The sequence below is a fragment of the Acanthopagrus latus genome, chromosome 22 (assembly GCF_904848185.1).
Source record: "Acanthopagrus latus isolate v.2019 chromosome 22, fAcaLat1.1, whole genome shotgun sequence".
Taxonomy (NCBI): Eukaryota; Metazoa; Chordata; class Actinopteri; order Spariformes; family Sparidae; genus Acanthopagrus; species Acanthopagrus latus.
Window position 1 is genome coordinate 16990508 of NC_051060.1, and position 18202 is coordinate 17008709.

General features: G+C 39.7%; 2 protein-coding genes and 1 long non-coding RNA gene across 3 annotated transcripts; 2 read left to right on the forward strand and 1 right to left on the reverse strand.

Moving 5' to 3' along the window:
* Positions 1-295: 295 nt before the first annotated feature.
* Positions 296-3378, forward strand: LOC119012071. Its single transcript, XR_005072357.1, has 2 exons — positions 296-461; positions 1709-3378. It is a non-coding gene; the product is annotated as an uncharacterized LOC119012071 (long non-coding RNA).
* On the reverse strand, positions 2761-9371 carry LOC119012065 (dihydrolipoyllysine-residue succinyltransferase component of 2-oxoglutarate dehydrogenase complex, mitochondrial-like). Its single transcript, XM_037085532.1, has 15 exons — positions 9229-9371; positions 6855-6888; positions 6511-6553; positions 6311-6375; positions 6144-6218; positions 5970-6025; positions 5767-5875; positions 5425-5571; positions 5222-5289; positions 5020-5117; positions 4643-4773; positions 4454-4527; positions 4273-4356; positions 3972-4139; positions 2761-3856 (listed from the first exon to the last, which is right to left on the reverse strand). Exons 1-15 carry the CDS (start codon positions 9289-9291, stop codon positions 3722-3724), a joined length of 1350 nt encoding a protein of 449 aa, XP_036941427.1. The 5' UTR covers positions 9292-9371; the 3' UTR covers positions 2761-3721.
* Positions 9372-10396: 1025 nt separating this feature from the next.
* Positions 10397-18062, forward strand: LOC119012062 (prospero homeobox protein 1-like). Its single transcript, XM_037085529.1, has 4 exons — positions 10397-11643; positions 12031-12132; positions 12596-12790; positions 16539-18062. Exons 1-4 carry the CDS (start codon positions 10402-10404, stop codon positions 16704-16706), a joined length of 1707 nt encoding a protein of 568 aa, XP_036941424.1. The 5' UTR covers positions 10397-10401; the 3' UTR covers positions 16707-18062.
* Positions 18063-18202: the final 140 nt, after the last annotated feature.

The following is an 18202-nucleotide window of genomic DNA, read 5'->3' on the forward strand; positions in this document are numbered from 1 at the left end:
ACAAATCCCCCCGAAACAAAACAAATAATTACCTGTCCAACAGAAAGAGAGCGTCCTCTGCATCACTTCTCAGGCCCTTCTCATGCCCCAGTTGTCTCCACGCTAAAACGCCACACCAATGTTGACTCCGGTCTGACTTCTTTCTTTATCCAGAGTCTATTTCATCGCAGCCTTTTCAGCCCCAGGCTTTCTTTCCTTGCCTTTTTATCAGTTTGAGCTGTTACAAGTAACGCTGGCTGCATTTTCACTGCCATTGTAACCAAATCAACGTCTTCTCCTGCAGCTCCATATTTCTGCAGAGGTGTGTGCTGAATATTTCCGGCATCAGTGAAACGTAAAGTGCACGCGCTGAGGAGGGAGGGACAGAGGACGAGACATGAAGGCATCTGACCAATCCGAGCTATTCAGGACGAAAAGCATGGATTGGTCAGCTTTTTCCCAGTCCTGCAGCTGCCACAGAGGTCTGATTATTTTCCTTCTTTTTTCTGAATACATAATATATTGACTACTCTCAGGACAGCAGGACCATTTCACCCAGTATTACAAAATGTGTTTCTGAACAACATTACAGAGCCTAGCTTTAACTAGCACTGACTGCTGGTTCTGAATCAGTTCGTCTCTTTTCATCCACTGTCTTGAATCATTTGGCACCTTCTTTACTTCCGCCTAGTTTTGCTTCCTGAGTTTCCTCTTTTTCAAAAATCTCAAACTTGCAGTGTTAATTGTAGTACTCATACACAAACAAGTTAAAGGGTAATTCCAGTATTTGGAAACCTGGTCCTTATTTTCACATATTAAGATGTGTAAATATCACAAACAGTTAAAATACATTTTGGAACTGATCCAGTAGTTAATCTGAGCTGGCAGCTACCAAACTGGCCACGATGTAATCCCTGCGGAGAGCTACACCTGTCAAAGTACGTCCTCTAGAAGTGCTTGATTTTGCCGCTGATGAATTCAAGTTGTTTATTCCAAGTGTCTGACAGAGAGAGAGACCTTTTAGTTAAAGAGTAAGATCCTTTTTGGTTTAACCAGAAGCGGTCTCTTTATAACACTCTTCAAAGCCAGCAGACTGCATCAACAGAACAGGAGCTGCTGTTCTACGGCTGCCTTAATCGATTAGTTTATATTGTGTGATTTTGCTGTTTGTATTTTGGTTTAGTACAGTACAGTGTGTTGATATTACTGTCACTTTAAACTCAAAACACATTTTCAACGGGACCAAAATAAAATTCTTTATGTAATGACGTTGATATAATTGGCTATTTAAAAGATAGAAAAAAAAAATAACAGAATAATTTAGGTAAATTATCTCTCTGATGTGGCTTAATGAAAACAAACAGCTAGCTGCCAATTTCTAATGGGCCATCTTTCATCTGAATGGACACAAAGACTTTAAACCCACATCTTATTGAGCAGTCCAATTGAAAATTCACAGATTTGGCCAAATTTTGAAGACGAGACAAAAACCTGCCAACAAACCCTTCAGATATCTATGCACCCACTGGCACACGCTGCCAATTAGCATGATCTCGAAAGCGCTAATGGAATCTTGAGCAGTAATGAAAGTAAATAATTAAATTAAAGGAACCCTTGTATCATTGTTTGCTGTATTCAGGCCCATTAGGACCTCCAGTATTCTCATGGTAATCTAATGTTTGGGTTTTTTGTGTTCTCATAATGAATTCTGTGTTTTTCCTCCAAACAGTGTTGTTCAGACATTTGTGTAGGTGCTGGCAGAGAAACAAAGACGTACATTAGGACCCATTGTCCCCTGTGATTATTAAAGTAAACAGAAATACTGAAGGGGTATCATACACAGCTGCACACACTTGAGCCTGTGTTTGTGAAGTGGGAGAAAGGGCCGATCAACCCTCAAGACTTTGTCAGAGATGATCCCATTATTTGGGGCTTCTCAAGAGCCGAGCGAACGCTAGGCTGGCTAATGAGGCTTTGAAGATCCGTCTTTGGCACAGAATTCAACTGCAGCAGGGAAGTCCGGAGCGAAATAGATTTGGCACAAGATAAAATGCTTCAGCCAAGATCGATCATGAAGATCCCTGCCTCGCTCGGCCTTGTGCTTGTATTTTGCCTTCATCTTTGTTTTCAAAGTGTGTTTTTAGAAGATGAAAGTTGAGGTGTGATGTGTAGTCGACAGGTGCTCTGGTACAGTTCACGCTTAGGTTTACACAAACCATCACAGGGCTGTAGCTGACTTACTAGGTTATGTTTGTCAACAAATACAGTTATGTTCATAATTGTTAATGGTGAATTTGGTCTGAACAACTTCAGAAAATAGTTAAAAATGTCCGTCACAAGTTCCCAGATTCCAATATGACATCTTCAAATGTCTTGTCTCTACGACAATCCAAGGGCTGCACGATAATGATTTTTTAGTCTTTAAATGTCAGTTGTATTTCCCACAGCTTAAGATGCTTCAAATGTCTTGTTTTGTTCACAACCCAAAGATTGTCAGTTTACTGTCAAAGTCAAGTAAAGAAACCAGGAAATAGTCACATTTAAAGCTGGAATCAGATTTTTGACTTTTCTTGAAAAACAAATTATCAAAATTGTTGCCTATTAATTAGTTGACAGCCAACCAATTAATCGTTGCAACTCAAACGATTAGGAAGGAAATCTTTACATTTTGAAGCTTGAAACTTTAGTCAATTGATAATTAACCAATCAATTCAGATCATTGTTTAACTAAAAGTAATAGATAGAAGATATATAAAGTAAAATAAAGATGCAAGACAAAGGTTTTAGTACATAAAATTCTTGAGATGTTTAATGTTTAAAATTGTTTCTTTAAATAGATACAATTATTTTATGTATAGGATAGTACAACGAAAATCCAACAGTGGAGCTCAACATATATTCCAGATGTGCGTTTTGAACATGACTCCAAACATTCTGCTCCAAAAGTACCAATATACTGCACGTATATTTAAAAAAACAAAAACAAATAGTGTCTGCTCTGTGTTTTGTATAGTCTCTGTGAATGAACAGTGCATTCATGTGTGACTGTTTTACTACAAGCTCCTAACAGTTCGATCAACATTTTCAGATTGTGATAGTCAAAGTATCTGCCTGGCAACAGCAAGGTAGGTCCAACACAAATTAAAATAAAAAGACAGGACGTACATGACTGTGCGAAGCAGGGATATGACTGAACAGAATAACCTCACAACATGTCGACAATCCCAGACATTTGCTCACAGCAATGACTATCAGCAAACAGAGGTATCGGTCAATCCTGTGTCAACGTTCAACACATCTTGAACTAATCTGATTGAGCTCTGTTTGGCCCCGCTGTGGAAAATCTGGCTGAGGAGCATCAGCTAATGAGCAGGGGGGAATATCATGCAGCCAACTGTTGCCTGGAGAAGCCATTTTGTTTCATGGTTACACAACTGTGATAAGCGAGTGTTTATCTACTGCAGGGGGACATGGGTATCATAACACACCCATGAATGAGTTATCCTTAACATTTTAGGCCTGTGTTTGCCAACTTTACTTTTTAAGCATCATGTAATGTCTACAGATAATCCCACATTTCGAGCTCCATAAAGAGTTTGGAACACAACCTCAGTGACCCGCTGCAGTCTGACTGAACTGTTAAAACAGTATTTGTGGTTGTGTTTGGCGATTTTGTGCGACTTGTGCGTTATTTTATGCAGCCGAGCTATCCTTAAATGAGAGTAATGTTTTGGTAGAGACATCACATGTCCAGCAACAGCACTCGAGGATCTTCCACCACCGCTTTGATCTTGCGTAGGAAAGTGACCGCCTCTCTACCATCAACCAGTCGGTGGTCGTATGTCAGCGCCACATACATCATGGGCCGGATCTCAACCTGTCAGAGCAGAAATAAGTTTTATTGATTTCTCAAGTTTGGAAATCTATTTTTTTTCTAAATCATGTGTTAGATAGACAATTTGTTTCTGTATCTGTGGACACACAATTCTCACCTGGCCATTGATGGCCACAGGTCGGTCGAAGATGCCGTGCATGCCCAGGATGGCAGACTGTGGGGGGTTGATGATGGGTGTACCAAACATGGAGCCAAACACGCCGCCATTGCTGATGGTAAAGGTGCCTCCGTCCATATCCTCAACAGCAAGCTCATTTTTACGAGCCTGAGGGCACACAGCAGGGATTTTCATATTTTTGTGATCAAAGTAAATCGATTTCAACTTATTGAGAAATCTAGGACAGATTGCTCATCATAGTTTTGAAAACAGTACAATTGTATCGCACAAAGCTTCTTACCTTTTCTCCCAGTGCATTAATGGTTTTCTCAATGTCAGCGAAGTTCATGGTCTCAACATTACGGATCACTGGCACAACAAGTCCCTAAACAAATGCATGATATTCAAGAGTATTAAATATTATTGAGCATATTTCAGCAATAGTTTTTATACATAAATCTTTACAGAGCTCAAAGTCCTACCTTGGGTGTTGCCACAGCAACACTGATGTCTACGTAATCCCTGTAGACAATCTCTTTGGTTGTGTCATCGATAACTGTAGTTGAAAACAATTTGGGATTCAATTTGGGGATGTTAAAAGTATTATATTTGGCTTACATTTACATTTCAAGCAAAAATAATACATGGGGGTCATGTGCATGTTGTCTTACCGCCATTGACAGCAGGTTGGTCAGTCAGAGCCTGCGCTGCAGCCTTCACAAACGCAGACATAAAACCCAGTTTGATGTTGTGCTTCTTTAAGAAAGCATCCTTGTGGATTTTCCTCATCTCCTGAATGTTGCTGCAGCAGCAAAATTGACAATTTATTAGCGCATTTGTTTGATGAAGAAACATCTTTAAAAAGAGAAGTCTCTTGAGTCAGATAAATATGACGATCACAGTGTGACACAGAGGTGCAAATTACACACTTGTGCCATGAAACGAGAGTCAGGTTCGTTTGTAGTGAGGCTTGCAATTCTTACTGGCTAGATCAATGCAAATACCATGAAGAGAGGGAATAATCTTTTCGAGAGCAGCGGTGGCTCACCTCATGTCCACCTCGTTGAAGGTGGTCAACATGGCGCAGGTGTTCTGAGCCTCCTTTAACCTCTGAGCGATCCTCAACCTCATACGGTTCATCTTCACCTGAAGGAAAACAAATTATCTGTGAACCACTGCCTTGAATGTTTTTTTTAATTAATGTGATTAAAGAAACAAACAAAAAACTAATGAAACACAATGTGTTTTACCCTGTTTTCTCCTCTGGCTCCTGCTGGTGGAGGAGCTGGTGCTGCAGCAGTGGGCTGCACAGCAGAAACTTGATGAAGAGGGAAATACAGAGTGTGACATTAAGATCCAAAAGCAGATCTGACCACACAATAATAATAATAATAATAATAATAATAATAATAATAATAATAATAATAATAATATGAACAAAAAGTAAACATACCAGGTTTGACTTGGACAGGCTGTGGTGGCACTGGGGGCACTGGAGGCATAGCAGTGGGGGCTGAAGCTGCTGGTGGAGGTGGTGGAGGTGGAGGGGCTGCAGCCGGTGCTTCTGCTGCTGGGGAGGGAGCAGCTTTGGCAGCAGCAGCTGGGGGAACGGAGGTAACAAATGTAGTTTGGGATTAAGGATTCACAAAATACACACACATACACACATGCTGAGCATCCACAATAAAAAAAGCCTTTCTATTGAACAAAGTCAAATATCAAAACTGTGCTGAAATGACACCAGCATGTAACTTGCACATATGATTAATACAGTAATAAAGCAATAACTGTTCACCTCCTTTCCGGAGTTTGAAAAGGGGCGTTCCTCCTTCCACCTTCCCTCCATCAGGCACCAGCAGCTCCTCAATGACTCCAGCAGCTGGAGAGGGGACTTGTACTGATGTCTGGAACAACAAAATACAAACATTTAGAGAATTTTCTCTTTTTTCTGTTCATGGAAAACAGGATTTTCAGGCTGTTGGTCCTGCTCGTTCATACCTTGTCAGTTTCAATTTCACACACCACTTCATCTTCTGTCACCGAGTCGCCCACGGCTAAAACAATGAAAAAACACGCATTTCAACGTTTGGCTCGTTGGTAATAGAACATGGGGCGCTAGCACCTTTGAAAAACTGACATTATTTAACTTATAATATGTTGATTCATACCAACCTTTCTCCCACCTCACATCGCCCTCTGAAACTGATTCGGCGAATGCAGGAGTTTTGACTGTGACTACCTCATCTCCTGCACGAAAAACAAAACAACAGCTGCTGTGAGTTAAACGCTGAGCAGAGTTAAGGTCAGCACGTAATGCTGAGGATTGTTGCAACACATACTGTGAACAGCAGACGTCTTGAAGTATCTGATGTGGAAGACGTTCGATGATGACGGAAATTCACATCTAATAGACGGAAAAACTGCATTGTTAGACAAATCTTACACTGACAAAGCATCATTGTGTTGATAAGTTTCTCTACATAAAGCGGTTACTGATTGCCATTCAAAGACTGACAAAACAATGGGAGAAAGCACTTACGGCTGAGAATTCCTGTAACTGAGCCGGCTGCAGACAGACAGGCCTGAAGATTAAAAAAAAAGAAGAGATAGAGAGAAGAAAGAAAATCAACCAAAGCTTTACTGCTTCTCCTGAGGCTCCAACATGAAACACAAGTGGAGCTCAAAGCTGCAGTTAACCACTTGCTTTATCCTGAGGCATCTCAGCCATTCATGGAGCATTACCAATTCTGTTTTGGATGATCCACTCTTAGAGCTTGTTTATTTACGCGCAACCAAATAAAGACTGCAGTCTTAGATGCAGCTTTATGGATGCGGTCCTCAAATTAAAATCTAAAGGTCTAATCCACTTAGACGCACACTTACCTGATACACTTTGTCGGACAAGCACATTATTGGCCTGAAAAGATAAAGGAAAAAAAAAAATCATCTTTAACATGTTTCTAATTATATCTTGTGTCGGCAGCTTTTGTAATCACATCAGTGTAACCTGAGATTAAAAACACATGTCTAACGTTGAAAGAGCGCATCGAAGTTAAATCTTTGGGGCCTACTTAATCTGCTCTTGTAACCTTTAAATCCTTTATATTGTCAGATTAATCTCGCTTTTAAAAACTTGCTTTGCAGTTCATCTCGCCTCACATGAAGCAACCTCATTTGGGTTGCAACCACTGATTACTTTCATTATCAATTAATGTACAGACCTTTTTTTGCATAAATGCCAATAAAATTGTGATAAACGCCCAACACAGTTTCCCAGAGCCAACGTGGACCTCTTCAAAGGTCATGTTTTGTTTGACCAGCTGTCCAAAAAAACTCAAAAGATGTTCAGTTTTCAATGATATAAAACAGAAAATCTGAGACATTAGAACGCTGATAAAGAGAAATTTCGCTCAAACCATTGTCCTATATTAAAAAACTATAATAACTGTATTAGCACAGAGAAAATGTATACTTTCAGGAATTAATGTGAAAACAGCTTTTTAGTGTGAAACTCTGCAAATGCAACATTCGTCACAAATTGACTAAATTTACCGCAAGAAAAAAAGCGACAAGATCTGGGTAGCTTATACCGAAGGGGACCTTAATTGATTGTTGTGAATCAAAGAGAACATTGTTAATGTGACTGATCTCAATAAGTACATCTTAATGACTCACACAACTACTAACCCATCATATAATAATAGCTTTAACCTTTCACTCTACCCAAGGGATTTTCCAATGCTGACAAAACCAGGCTGCTGTAAAGTGAACCACGCTGCATGGCTGTATGTTGTGAGTCACTTGTGTGGGTACTTTGAAGGCAGCGGCTCTCGTGAACAAGCCCTCGAGCTCTGGATGTTTGTCTGGTGGTGTCGGTTATGATTCTAACACAGCATGTGGGAAGCCAGAGGAGGGTGGAGTTGTCCGAAATTGTCCAAATCATCTACAGTGAGTGAACGCATGTGCAAGCAATTCCAAGTTCTTGTTCTCACTCTTATAAGTACAACGCATGATGGTCATGGGGCGGCGAGTACAACAACACACTGGCTGATGAATCGCTCGGACTTGGATCTTCTTGCATTGACTTTTTTCTGCTGTATTCAAAACTCCAGAGGGATTCTTTCAAAAGATCTTTGAAAAGCCCTCTGTGCCTTTACAGAGGGTTATTAGGTGAAAGTGTTGCAGCATAATTCAACCACTGCACAATAAATCATACCCTCATAAAAGGTTGCAGTGTTCAGGTTGTATAGGCGTCAATTACCCTCTTTATGGTGGCTGTGGTTTGTGTTGTTCCTGGACAGAGAGAGGCGTCTGTTATTAAGCCAACCCTTATTGCTAGAGAAGCGGTGGACACAATAATAGAAACACCAGTCGGGACAGTTCAACAGCACCGGAAACTGCAGCCACCAAACTGACTTAAGTTATATAAGCACCCCTCCAGGACTCTATAAACAACAACTTTATATCATTATAACTTTCATGAATGTAGACTTTACTGCAGGGCTGTTGTTTTAGACCGTATTACTTTCAGTCAAGTGTGCCCAATAAACTAGCAACTGTGTGCATAATACATTAGCAGCACTGTAGTTTCTCTTAAGCAGGGAGTCGTAAAACTCATATCAACTCTGACGAGACACACAAGTTGGTGCCCTCATGGCTCTGCTTCAGCTTTATTACTGCTCAGCGCTCTGACAAGACATCTGAACCTGTGAGGGCAAAGTCACGTTATCCCCCCTCAAGGCACATACATGTCCAACATAACACAGGCTATTTCTGTCAGGTCAGCTGCACACACCTACCTACAACTTAAGCATACGAGGCACCATAACATGCAAACACCAGCCTGTAAAGACCGCTTTGTGAAGTGTCAAGTCAGTTGTAGATATTATTGATGATTAGACAATGAGGTAGCTTGAAGGGGACAGATATTTTGGTTTCTTAGTTTGTTAGCTAGTCATATTATCACTTCCAGGCTAAAGCTAACAGTAAGTGTAACTCTTGTCTTCAATTAAAACCTCTTTTCAACAATCATACAGTCATCGTCAAACTGTTCTCAGTTCATTCTCAAACTTGGGCTCACCATGAGACTCTGAAGCTGTCAGGGTCTGTCTGCCCTTGGTAAGTGAGGCCCTGCTAACACAAGCTAACGTCTGTTGGAAGCTAGCTAACACAGCTAGCTTGTTCTTAATCCGTCCAGCCCGCTTTAGAGTTAGCACACAGGCTCAGTACACTGATTTTTTTTTTTTAACCAACCTACCTGGCTCACCGCTGACAGAGAACGGCCTACCGTCCGGGACAGACATCTGGATCGTGATAACATTGCGCTAGCTGGCAGTTGTGTCCCTTCCTTGGCAGGGGTTAAAGGAGCGGTACGGAAGCTCGCTGTGCCCAGGAGGCGGGGCGGTGCGAGTGGGAGGAACCACTGCGGCTGGCCGAGAGAGGAGGGGGGGACGGGTGTCTGAAAGTGGAAGCTGAGAGCGGAACTGACTAAACATCATGCTGAACACCATAAACTAGAGCCTAACATTTAATACAGGGCGAATTTAAAGGGATTTCTTTATGCGATGAAAGAAAAACATTAATTGAACGGGAACAGGACTGTACCATTATCTGAATTAAGCATACTTTTAAACATCACATACACTTTCACAAGAAGGAGATCAGCAATGCTCTGAAACCAAGGGGGGATTATAAATTGATAGAATTCAAAGTGAAAACTGAACATGCATACCTCTCAGTTAATTAACAGTGGGCCAGCCTGGGCCAAATAGAATACTGAATGGTTATTATGTGCAGGTAGGGGTGGGATAGGTCAGAATATTAGACCACACCTCCTGGTTTGTGGAGGACCTCTTAAATGGACCAGTACAAATACTCCAGACTCTTCTCCTCCTGCAGGCTCCAGACCTGCAGCCTCCTCTGGGTGCTTCGTCAACAGGCAACAGGTGGGTTGTGATTGTATGATACTGTATGATTCTTATTATCAAAGCTGCAGGTTTTAGTCTTCCCTCTGTCGCATCAGATAGAGACAGCAAGATGGTTTTCTCTCTCTACGCTGATTTAATTTGATTATTTCAGATTTATTTTAATAAAATAAGTAGCAGGGGAAAAGCATTTTATTTGTGTTAGTATTTATCTGGAAGGTGCTTTAGATCTGAATTGGTGCAAAAACCAAAAGTTTCCATTGTTACTAATTTTGTTTAAGTTTTTCATTTCTTACAACACCTGCATTGCATAATTAATACTTGTGTTTTTCTTTTTTTTCTTCAACCCAACAGGTATGAATCCAAGTATTTGGGGCAAAGCTATGTATTCTTCCAGCAACATCTGCCCTGACAGCCGCACTGCCGAGCACCTCTCCTCTTTCCGACCTGATCCCATGCAGTCCAATTCAGATGTGTCAGGTCCTCCTGTTACCCTGCAGGCAGACATGGAGAACATAAAAATGCTACCAGAGAGTGCTTATTACAGTACCAATGCTGCTGGTTCAGGTTACATCTTTTCCAGCCAGATGGAGCTCAATGCATCCAGAGACACTGGACATTTATCCACAAGAAGGCATCCATCTCCCGCATCCAGTTCTTGTGGTCACCATGACTGCGGCCATCAAGCAAAGCGAGCGAGAGTAGAAAATATCATTAAAGGCATGACCGGCTCTCCTGGTATGCACGGCTCAGATGTGACGATAACTCAGCGTGAGGAGTCAGACGGCATGCAGGGAAACGAGAGGATTCAAGAACTTCCCTTAAATCAGGAAAGAAGCGGCTCTGGCAACGCGAGCCACGGCCAGACGACAAGAAGGCTGCTTCAGAGTCAGCATCAGCACCTCAGACAGCTCAGGACAAGATTCAACCATGTGGATGGAGCAACCGACACTACGGACAGCAGCAACGAAGAGAAATATCCCACCTGGAACAGTTCTCCGGAAATATCTCCAAGGGACGCACGCACAGATTCACACAGAGAGTTTGAGAGCCGCTCAAGTAGAAAATATCAAGGATGGAATAAGATGAAGCTGATGAACTACTTCCAATCCAAACCTGAGAGAATAAAGCTGATGGCAGATGTTTTAAAGTACGAATTGTCCCGAGCTGTAAGTCTGAGTGTCGACTCTATTTTCAAAAGCATGCCGCTTCTCCAGACCTCGGCGAACGATGAGGGGAAATTGAGGACTGATGTGCCTCTTCAGTCATCAGTTTGCAAAGATACAAAAGTAACACATTCATGCTGTGACGATGCAGAGGTGCAACTTCCAGATGTTCAAACCGAAGCCCTGTCCCTGGTCGTGCAAAAGCCCCAACTGAAGAAGGCGGATAAATTCATCCTCAAATCCAGATTAAAAGCTCACCAGTGTCCCAAACCTCCAATCGCCCTCAGTTATGATTCTGCTCTGCATGAAGAAGAGCCGCCAGAGAACAATCAAGACACCGCCTGCCAACATGCCCTCAGATGCTTGCAGGATGGATGCTCTGAAGTCAGTCAAGCGAAGTTTGAGGCGTTCGACGCACATTGGAATTCGGTCAAAGTGCGATCCAAGGTCAACTCTCAATCTGTGAGAAGCCCACAGACTCGTGCTGTGTCGATGGATCCCGTGCTGCTGCAAGGCATGTGTCTGCCTCATGTCAAGATCGAGTCCGACAGCCTGGTGAAGAACAACCTGTACATTCTGAATGTATCCTTTACAAGTGTCTATACTGATGAAGTCTAATATTTCATCTTTAATTTAGTTTTTTGTGCAACGGCAATCAGCAGTGACTGAAAATGTTTGACATCTCCTTTGTTATCGTTGCCTCTTGAAGCAGCCACCTTTAGACATCACTGAGTGCCATCCTTTCTGTTGGCTCACCAACAATTTTCAACCAAATACAACAAATACTCTCTTTGATCTTCCAAACTTTGAACAAAATTGCAGTCTCTCTCAATTTGTTCTGCCTTGTAATCATTTCTCAGAGCAAAAATGCTTTCCTGCCTCAATTATAAAGAAAACTCATTGTGTCTCATATGTCCAGGACATGTGTTTCTATTCTTTTTTTTTTATCCTTAACACTGGTGCATGTAGGAGGGTCTGACCACAAATCATCTGAAGAAAGCAAAGCTCATGTTCTTCTACACCCGCTACCCGAGCTCTCTGGTACTGAAGATGTGTTTCCACGATGTGCAGGTGAGAAAACACTCGCAATAACGAGCACTAGCACATTATTGTGACATTTGAGTGAATTATATTTATAAAACATGATCAAATTTCATCATTCAAGAGCATATTTAATGCTTTTTCTGAGGAAAAGTTTTTATTTTTCTAAATTTTAAAGCCAGTTGTATGTGTTTGAAATGCATCCCCTGTCACTACATAATAAAGAATCAGCTCCAAACAAGTTCTTACTTTTAGATTTTTATTTATCAACAGCATCACATTCAAGCAATCAGATCAGAATCATTATGGTACTGTTGCATTTCTGTAAAACAACATTTGCAAAAGGGAAACACAGATGTGATAAAATACAGTTTATTCATGTTTCATACTTTCAAATTAACTTGAAAACAGCTTCTCTCGACAAATACTTTACAGTTCATCAGATGCGGGGACATCGTGCACTCACTCACCTGTTCGTCTGTTTCGTCCTCAGTTCACGCGGTGCATCACCTCTCAGCTCATCAAGTGGTTCAGCAACTTCAGGGAGTTTTACTACATCCAGATGGAGAAGTTCGCCCGGCATGCTCTGATTGACGGAGTGGCCGACGTGAGGGGTCTGACTGTGGGGAGAGAATCAGAACTCTTCAGAGCTCTCAACATGCACTACAACAAAGCCAATGACTTCCAGGTAACTGATACTGCACGCTACAATTCATGTTCCTGATCTGCTGCAAGATTTTATCACTCAGCTAATGTTGATGGACTTCTATTTTAGGTCATTTTATTCTCAGTTTGATCATGTGCATGAATTACTTTTGTTGTATATTTTATATTTCTTGATATAAATACCAAAGCTTAAAAAATATTTTCAGTCTGTTCACGTCACTGCATTTGCACATTATCACTTGTAGTTGGTATAAATTTCAAGATAACTCAATAACAGACAGTTAAAAAGATTCATTTAATAAGTTTAATATTTTCTAGGTTATATAAATCACATCTGGATTGCTTTTGTAATATATATTATTTACCGTAAGTATTAAGTATTCATTTAAAGGCATGCTTCAGTAACACCAGTGGTCCTGCAGGTATCAACACCTTCTATTTGATATGTCAGCACATACAGACAATAACAAGATATTACAGAAACCTAAAAAAAAATTATTTGTGCTTAGTGGGTAATATCTAAAATGTGTCAATTCATTTATTTTTTTTTTTACATTTAAAACTCTTTTAAAAACTTGTCCAACATGTGAATGAATCACATTGTAACATTCAAAGCATTGTGAGCAGCGTGAGCGAGTCATTGTGATCAGCATTTCTTCCTTATTGATAATGCAGATAAATCATGCTCATGTTTGCCTGTTTGTACGCACTTACATGTACTCTTCCACACAGACTGATACATTTTTGACATTGTAATAGTACAGCTACTGTAACACAACATGATAATACAGCAGTAACAAGTATCACAAGACAGTGAGACTGAAGATAAGAAAACTGTCAGATGGAGAACTTTATATGATCTTAAATTAGGACTTTGCAGCAAAAACACAAATAAATATTTATTAATTGAATTACTTATATAAGTAAATGTCATCATAATGAACACAGCTAAATAAATACATGTAATAAGGCTGTTTGATTTTAACATGTGACTTAAAATAGAGTATTATGAAGTTCATGCCACAATGAGTATGTTGTGTATTTGGTTCTTCTCAGCTGTAAAGTGTGAATATTTACCATTATTAGTTACAATTTTTCAGAAAGTCGCCTTGATGTGTTTTTATTTTCAGTCATGGTTTGTAAAGAATTTTTGTCCAACATTTTATTTACAGTATAAAAACTAGAGGTGGACCTAATTATTTAGACCATGTTTTAGTGACAGTTTTGATATGAAAATGGCAACTCTCAGCATCACTAAAATACTTTGTTTTAAACCTTTAATTGAGTATAGGGAAATTTAAAATAATACAGGCTAAAAATCTAAATTTGATCTGGAGGAGAATGTCAATTCAAATTAATGAATATCTTAACAATATTTTTATGCCATGTATTTTTTGCGAAATGTGCAGGAAGTCAAAACCTTGCTGCACATTTAGAGGGTACTCACTTTAACAACAAGTCATTTAATGTTTGAACATGGTGTCTGAAGGATTAACTACGTTAAATGTCTTTTTATTCTAACATAGACTCATTTTAATACACGTCACGATCATACTTCATACATTTTGATGATACCATTAATTAATTATGCATCATTTAATTGCAGCCTGATGATCAGCAAAAATGGATGGATAGATTCAATTGAAACTGATGAATAATTCTAATTTCATTTCATTTGTTGGTAAAATCAACACTTGTTCATCAGGAGTCACTGATCTTAAGAAATCCTCAAGTATTTTTGACGATTTTCTCTCAAGTGAAAATTGAGATTTTGTGATAACACTCAGCATGAAATGTGAAAGATGTCAGGTGGGAAACAATTACACAAGAACAGTACAGAGACGTAAAATCAATGAACCGATACAAATGGGTAAGCTGTTGTAGTATCACCATCTGTTATGGTTTGGTTTTACTGTTTTTTGATTAGTTGTAGGGACATTAAACCTTCAACTGTGCTTCAAGGGACAGGAGTCAAACACAGCAGGTCCGGAGTAATAAAGAGCACAAAGACGATCTACAGACTGTCTGTGTCACTTTTGGCAGTATTCTTAACTGAAGGTGCTGAAAAAAACTAATCAGCACTACTATGAAAATAATTTGAGGTTTTGACTACAATATCACTTTTTTAAAAATGCTTTTGCTTGTCACTCCTGTTTTTTGCCAACTGGGATCAAATTTGAACACATCGAATTGAACATGACTCTACGTGAAACCTTAACAGCTAATTACGAGAAAAAATCTTGGGGAATTGGCGACTCCCCCTGGTGGCAGAATACCTCCAGACAGCACAGTTTGGTTTGGCGTTAGCATCCAAACACGTGCACCGTGTGTGGTTCCAATGGCTTAAGCCACCTGTGATTTATGAGCATAAAGGATACGTCATGGTTAGTGTATGAATTGTCGGATTATGGCCAAAAATTGGGTCTTGTGAGGTCACACTGACCTCCACCCATGACCAGCACATTTTAATCATCATCCTTTTAGTGAAAGTGGGCATCTGTGCCAAATTGGAAGCAATACCCTTAAGGCATCCCCTAAACCAGGCATATCACAAGACAGAAATGTAGTTACATACATGTTCCATTCTTTAAAGCTTTTACCGACAATGTCAAAACAAACCGTTGACCACAGCTGTCACATGTAATGACGCGTGAACAGGAAAAAAATAAGTTGGTGTATATAAGTTACTGTAAATCATAAACAAGTCAGCTAATAGGGTGGGAATGGAGAATTTACAATTTCTAAGACCATTAAAAACCATTTCAGGCTATTTTACTCTGCCTTGTGAAATGTTCTTGTCTGAGAGTGTGTGACCCCAACTCTCACTTATTAAAGTGAAACTCTTGCCAAAATGCAACCTAGGCTTTTTTTTGGTTAATGTATATGAGTGAAACCTTCGTGTAGAATCATAATTACGTCAAACGAGGCACTTTTAAGATATAGACCATATTTTTGTTTTCGGCTCAAACTCATTTCCAATGGAAGTGCATGGGGCACTTTTACGCTAGCATCAAAATTGCTGTTTTTAAAACACTAAGAAGGCTCGACACAACATGAAACTGTGCTCGTAGTATCACCAGGGTCTCTATGCATGAACATGAGCATTGAGAACAGTGTGTACACAGAGTTTACTAAAAAGAGAGTTTTTGAACAACTCATGTTAGCAGTAGCTTCTTCCTCTAGCAGTCGTCATAGCAGCCCAGACGTACTCGGGGATCGACACGTCTGGGTAGAGTGTATGTGGTTCAGTTGAGCAATGTGTAGAGACCCTGGGGATACTATGACCAAAGTTTCATGTTGTGTTGAGCCTTCTTAGTGTTTTAAAAACAGCGATTTTAATGCTAGCATAAAAGTGCCCCATGCACTCCCATTGAAAATGAGTTTGAGCTGAAAACAAAAAATACGGTCAACCTAAAAAGTGCCTCTTTTGTCATAATTATTATCTTACACAAAGGTTTGACTCATATACATTCACAAAAAAAAGCCTAGGTTGCATTTTGGCGAGAGTTTCACTTTAAGTTTCCAGACCCATGACTCCAGGTGGGTATTACCATATTGGAAAAGTTACGTTTGCAAGTTGAGAATCACACATTACAACTAAACAGCACATGTGCAGTGTCTCCTCATGTACTGAGAGGTCTTTGACAGTGGACTGAACTCATTTTACCTATTACTTACCTTGATTTGCTCAGTTCGTTTCTACTCATCTTATAAATAATGCCAATCTACAATAGTTCCCATAATGTCTTTAATCTTCTGTGCACTCACAGGTACCTGACAGATTCCTGGAAGTCGCTGAGATTACACTGAGAGAATTTTACGTTGCCATTTCAGTGGGCAAGGATCGTGATCCATCATGGAAGAAAGCGATCTACAAGGTGATCTGTAAACTGGACAGTGACGTGCCTGCTGAATTCAAAAATCATCATTCTGGATGATCATCCAATCAGAAGACCACGTGTGCCACAGTGGTTAATGTCACAATGTGGACTTACTCGCGCCTCGAATAGAAAACTGTTTTGTTTAATGAAGAACATGCTATATTGTATAAAAGGTAAGACCAGCTGGGTATATCAAAGGCATCCCGTGGTAGTTTTAGATATGTATTTTGCTACATCAGTAATGTGATGCAGCAATGATACATATTTTGTATGACTGTGAAACAGACGTGTTCCAAGTCACCAAGTACAACACAACACATTCTCCGTGTTAGACCGGCATTTCTTAAATAAGCACAAAACAAGGTCCACACCAGTTAATAAAAAAGTTTAATTTTCAGCAGTACAGGATATGTAATATGGAAAGTACATACATTCTTTAATTAGTGAATGAGTAATTAACTATGTTTTATCTTTAATTTTGCTTGAAGTAAAACAGTGTTTGTGTCTCTCTTCCATACTTACCATGAACATCCATCCATCCATCCATCTAAATGACATACTGTGGCCAGCAGTCCAAATCAAACATGCTCTTCATCAGTGGTTCTGTCTTCGATCATAACCGATGATCTTTGCTTCGTCTGCAGTTGTTGATAGTCCAGATTAAAATCTCCATGTGTCAAAATTCGGAACCCACAAGTGCAAAGTTGGAACATAAAATATGTATTTCTGAAAGTAAATATACATCTGCTCACATTGCCATATATTAACCATGATAATCGTACTCAGTGTGACCGAATTTGGTTCTTTGGTATAAATGTGCACCTGAACCGTTTGTAATGCAATTTCTTAGAAAACTGCAGCAATGGATAATAACTCCTTTAGTGTGTTTCGTTTAACTGATGAGTCAGAACAAGGGTCAAATTCTAGTGCATATGTGTGCCACTGTATATTTAAAAATATATTGCTCTCAGCAGGAGCATATATTTTTTATAAAACATCTTTTTGACTTGAAGATTTTCCACAAATATGCTTGCAGCCAATTCTCAGCTTGTATTAAAGTTTGACAGACTTGTCAAACCTTTAATTCTAACTATTGAACCCCAAAGGTCCCTCCCGACTTTACTTTCCCACCTTTAAATGTAACAAATTTGGTATTGTTGGAAACTGAGAGTTCTTCAAAATTTCTTGCACAATAGGACAGTCTCGCTGTTATACCCCCTGGTTATGAACAGAGTGACGTCCGTCCTGCAAACATGCACTTCAATAAAGACCATCTTCTGACAAGCGCACTCATTTAAGCCACAAGTTGAACCAAAGAAAATTCTGCAACATGCACATCCTTATTTCACTTAGGACTTAAAATTGGCACCTTCTTATAAAGTGCAATTACTTGGTATTATAATTTAGTTTAAAAGAAAATATATTAAAATAAGATACACAAATAAGTCAAGAGTAAAGAAAACCAACCATAGAGGAATGTGATAAATTAGCATATTCAATTCTAAACTGAAATTTCTGAGCTAACAGAAAAAAAGCAGACATTTCACACGTAC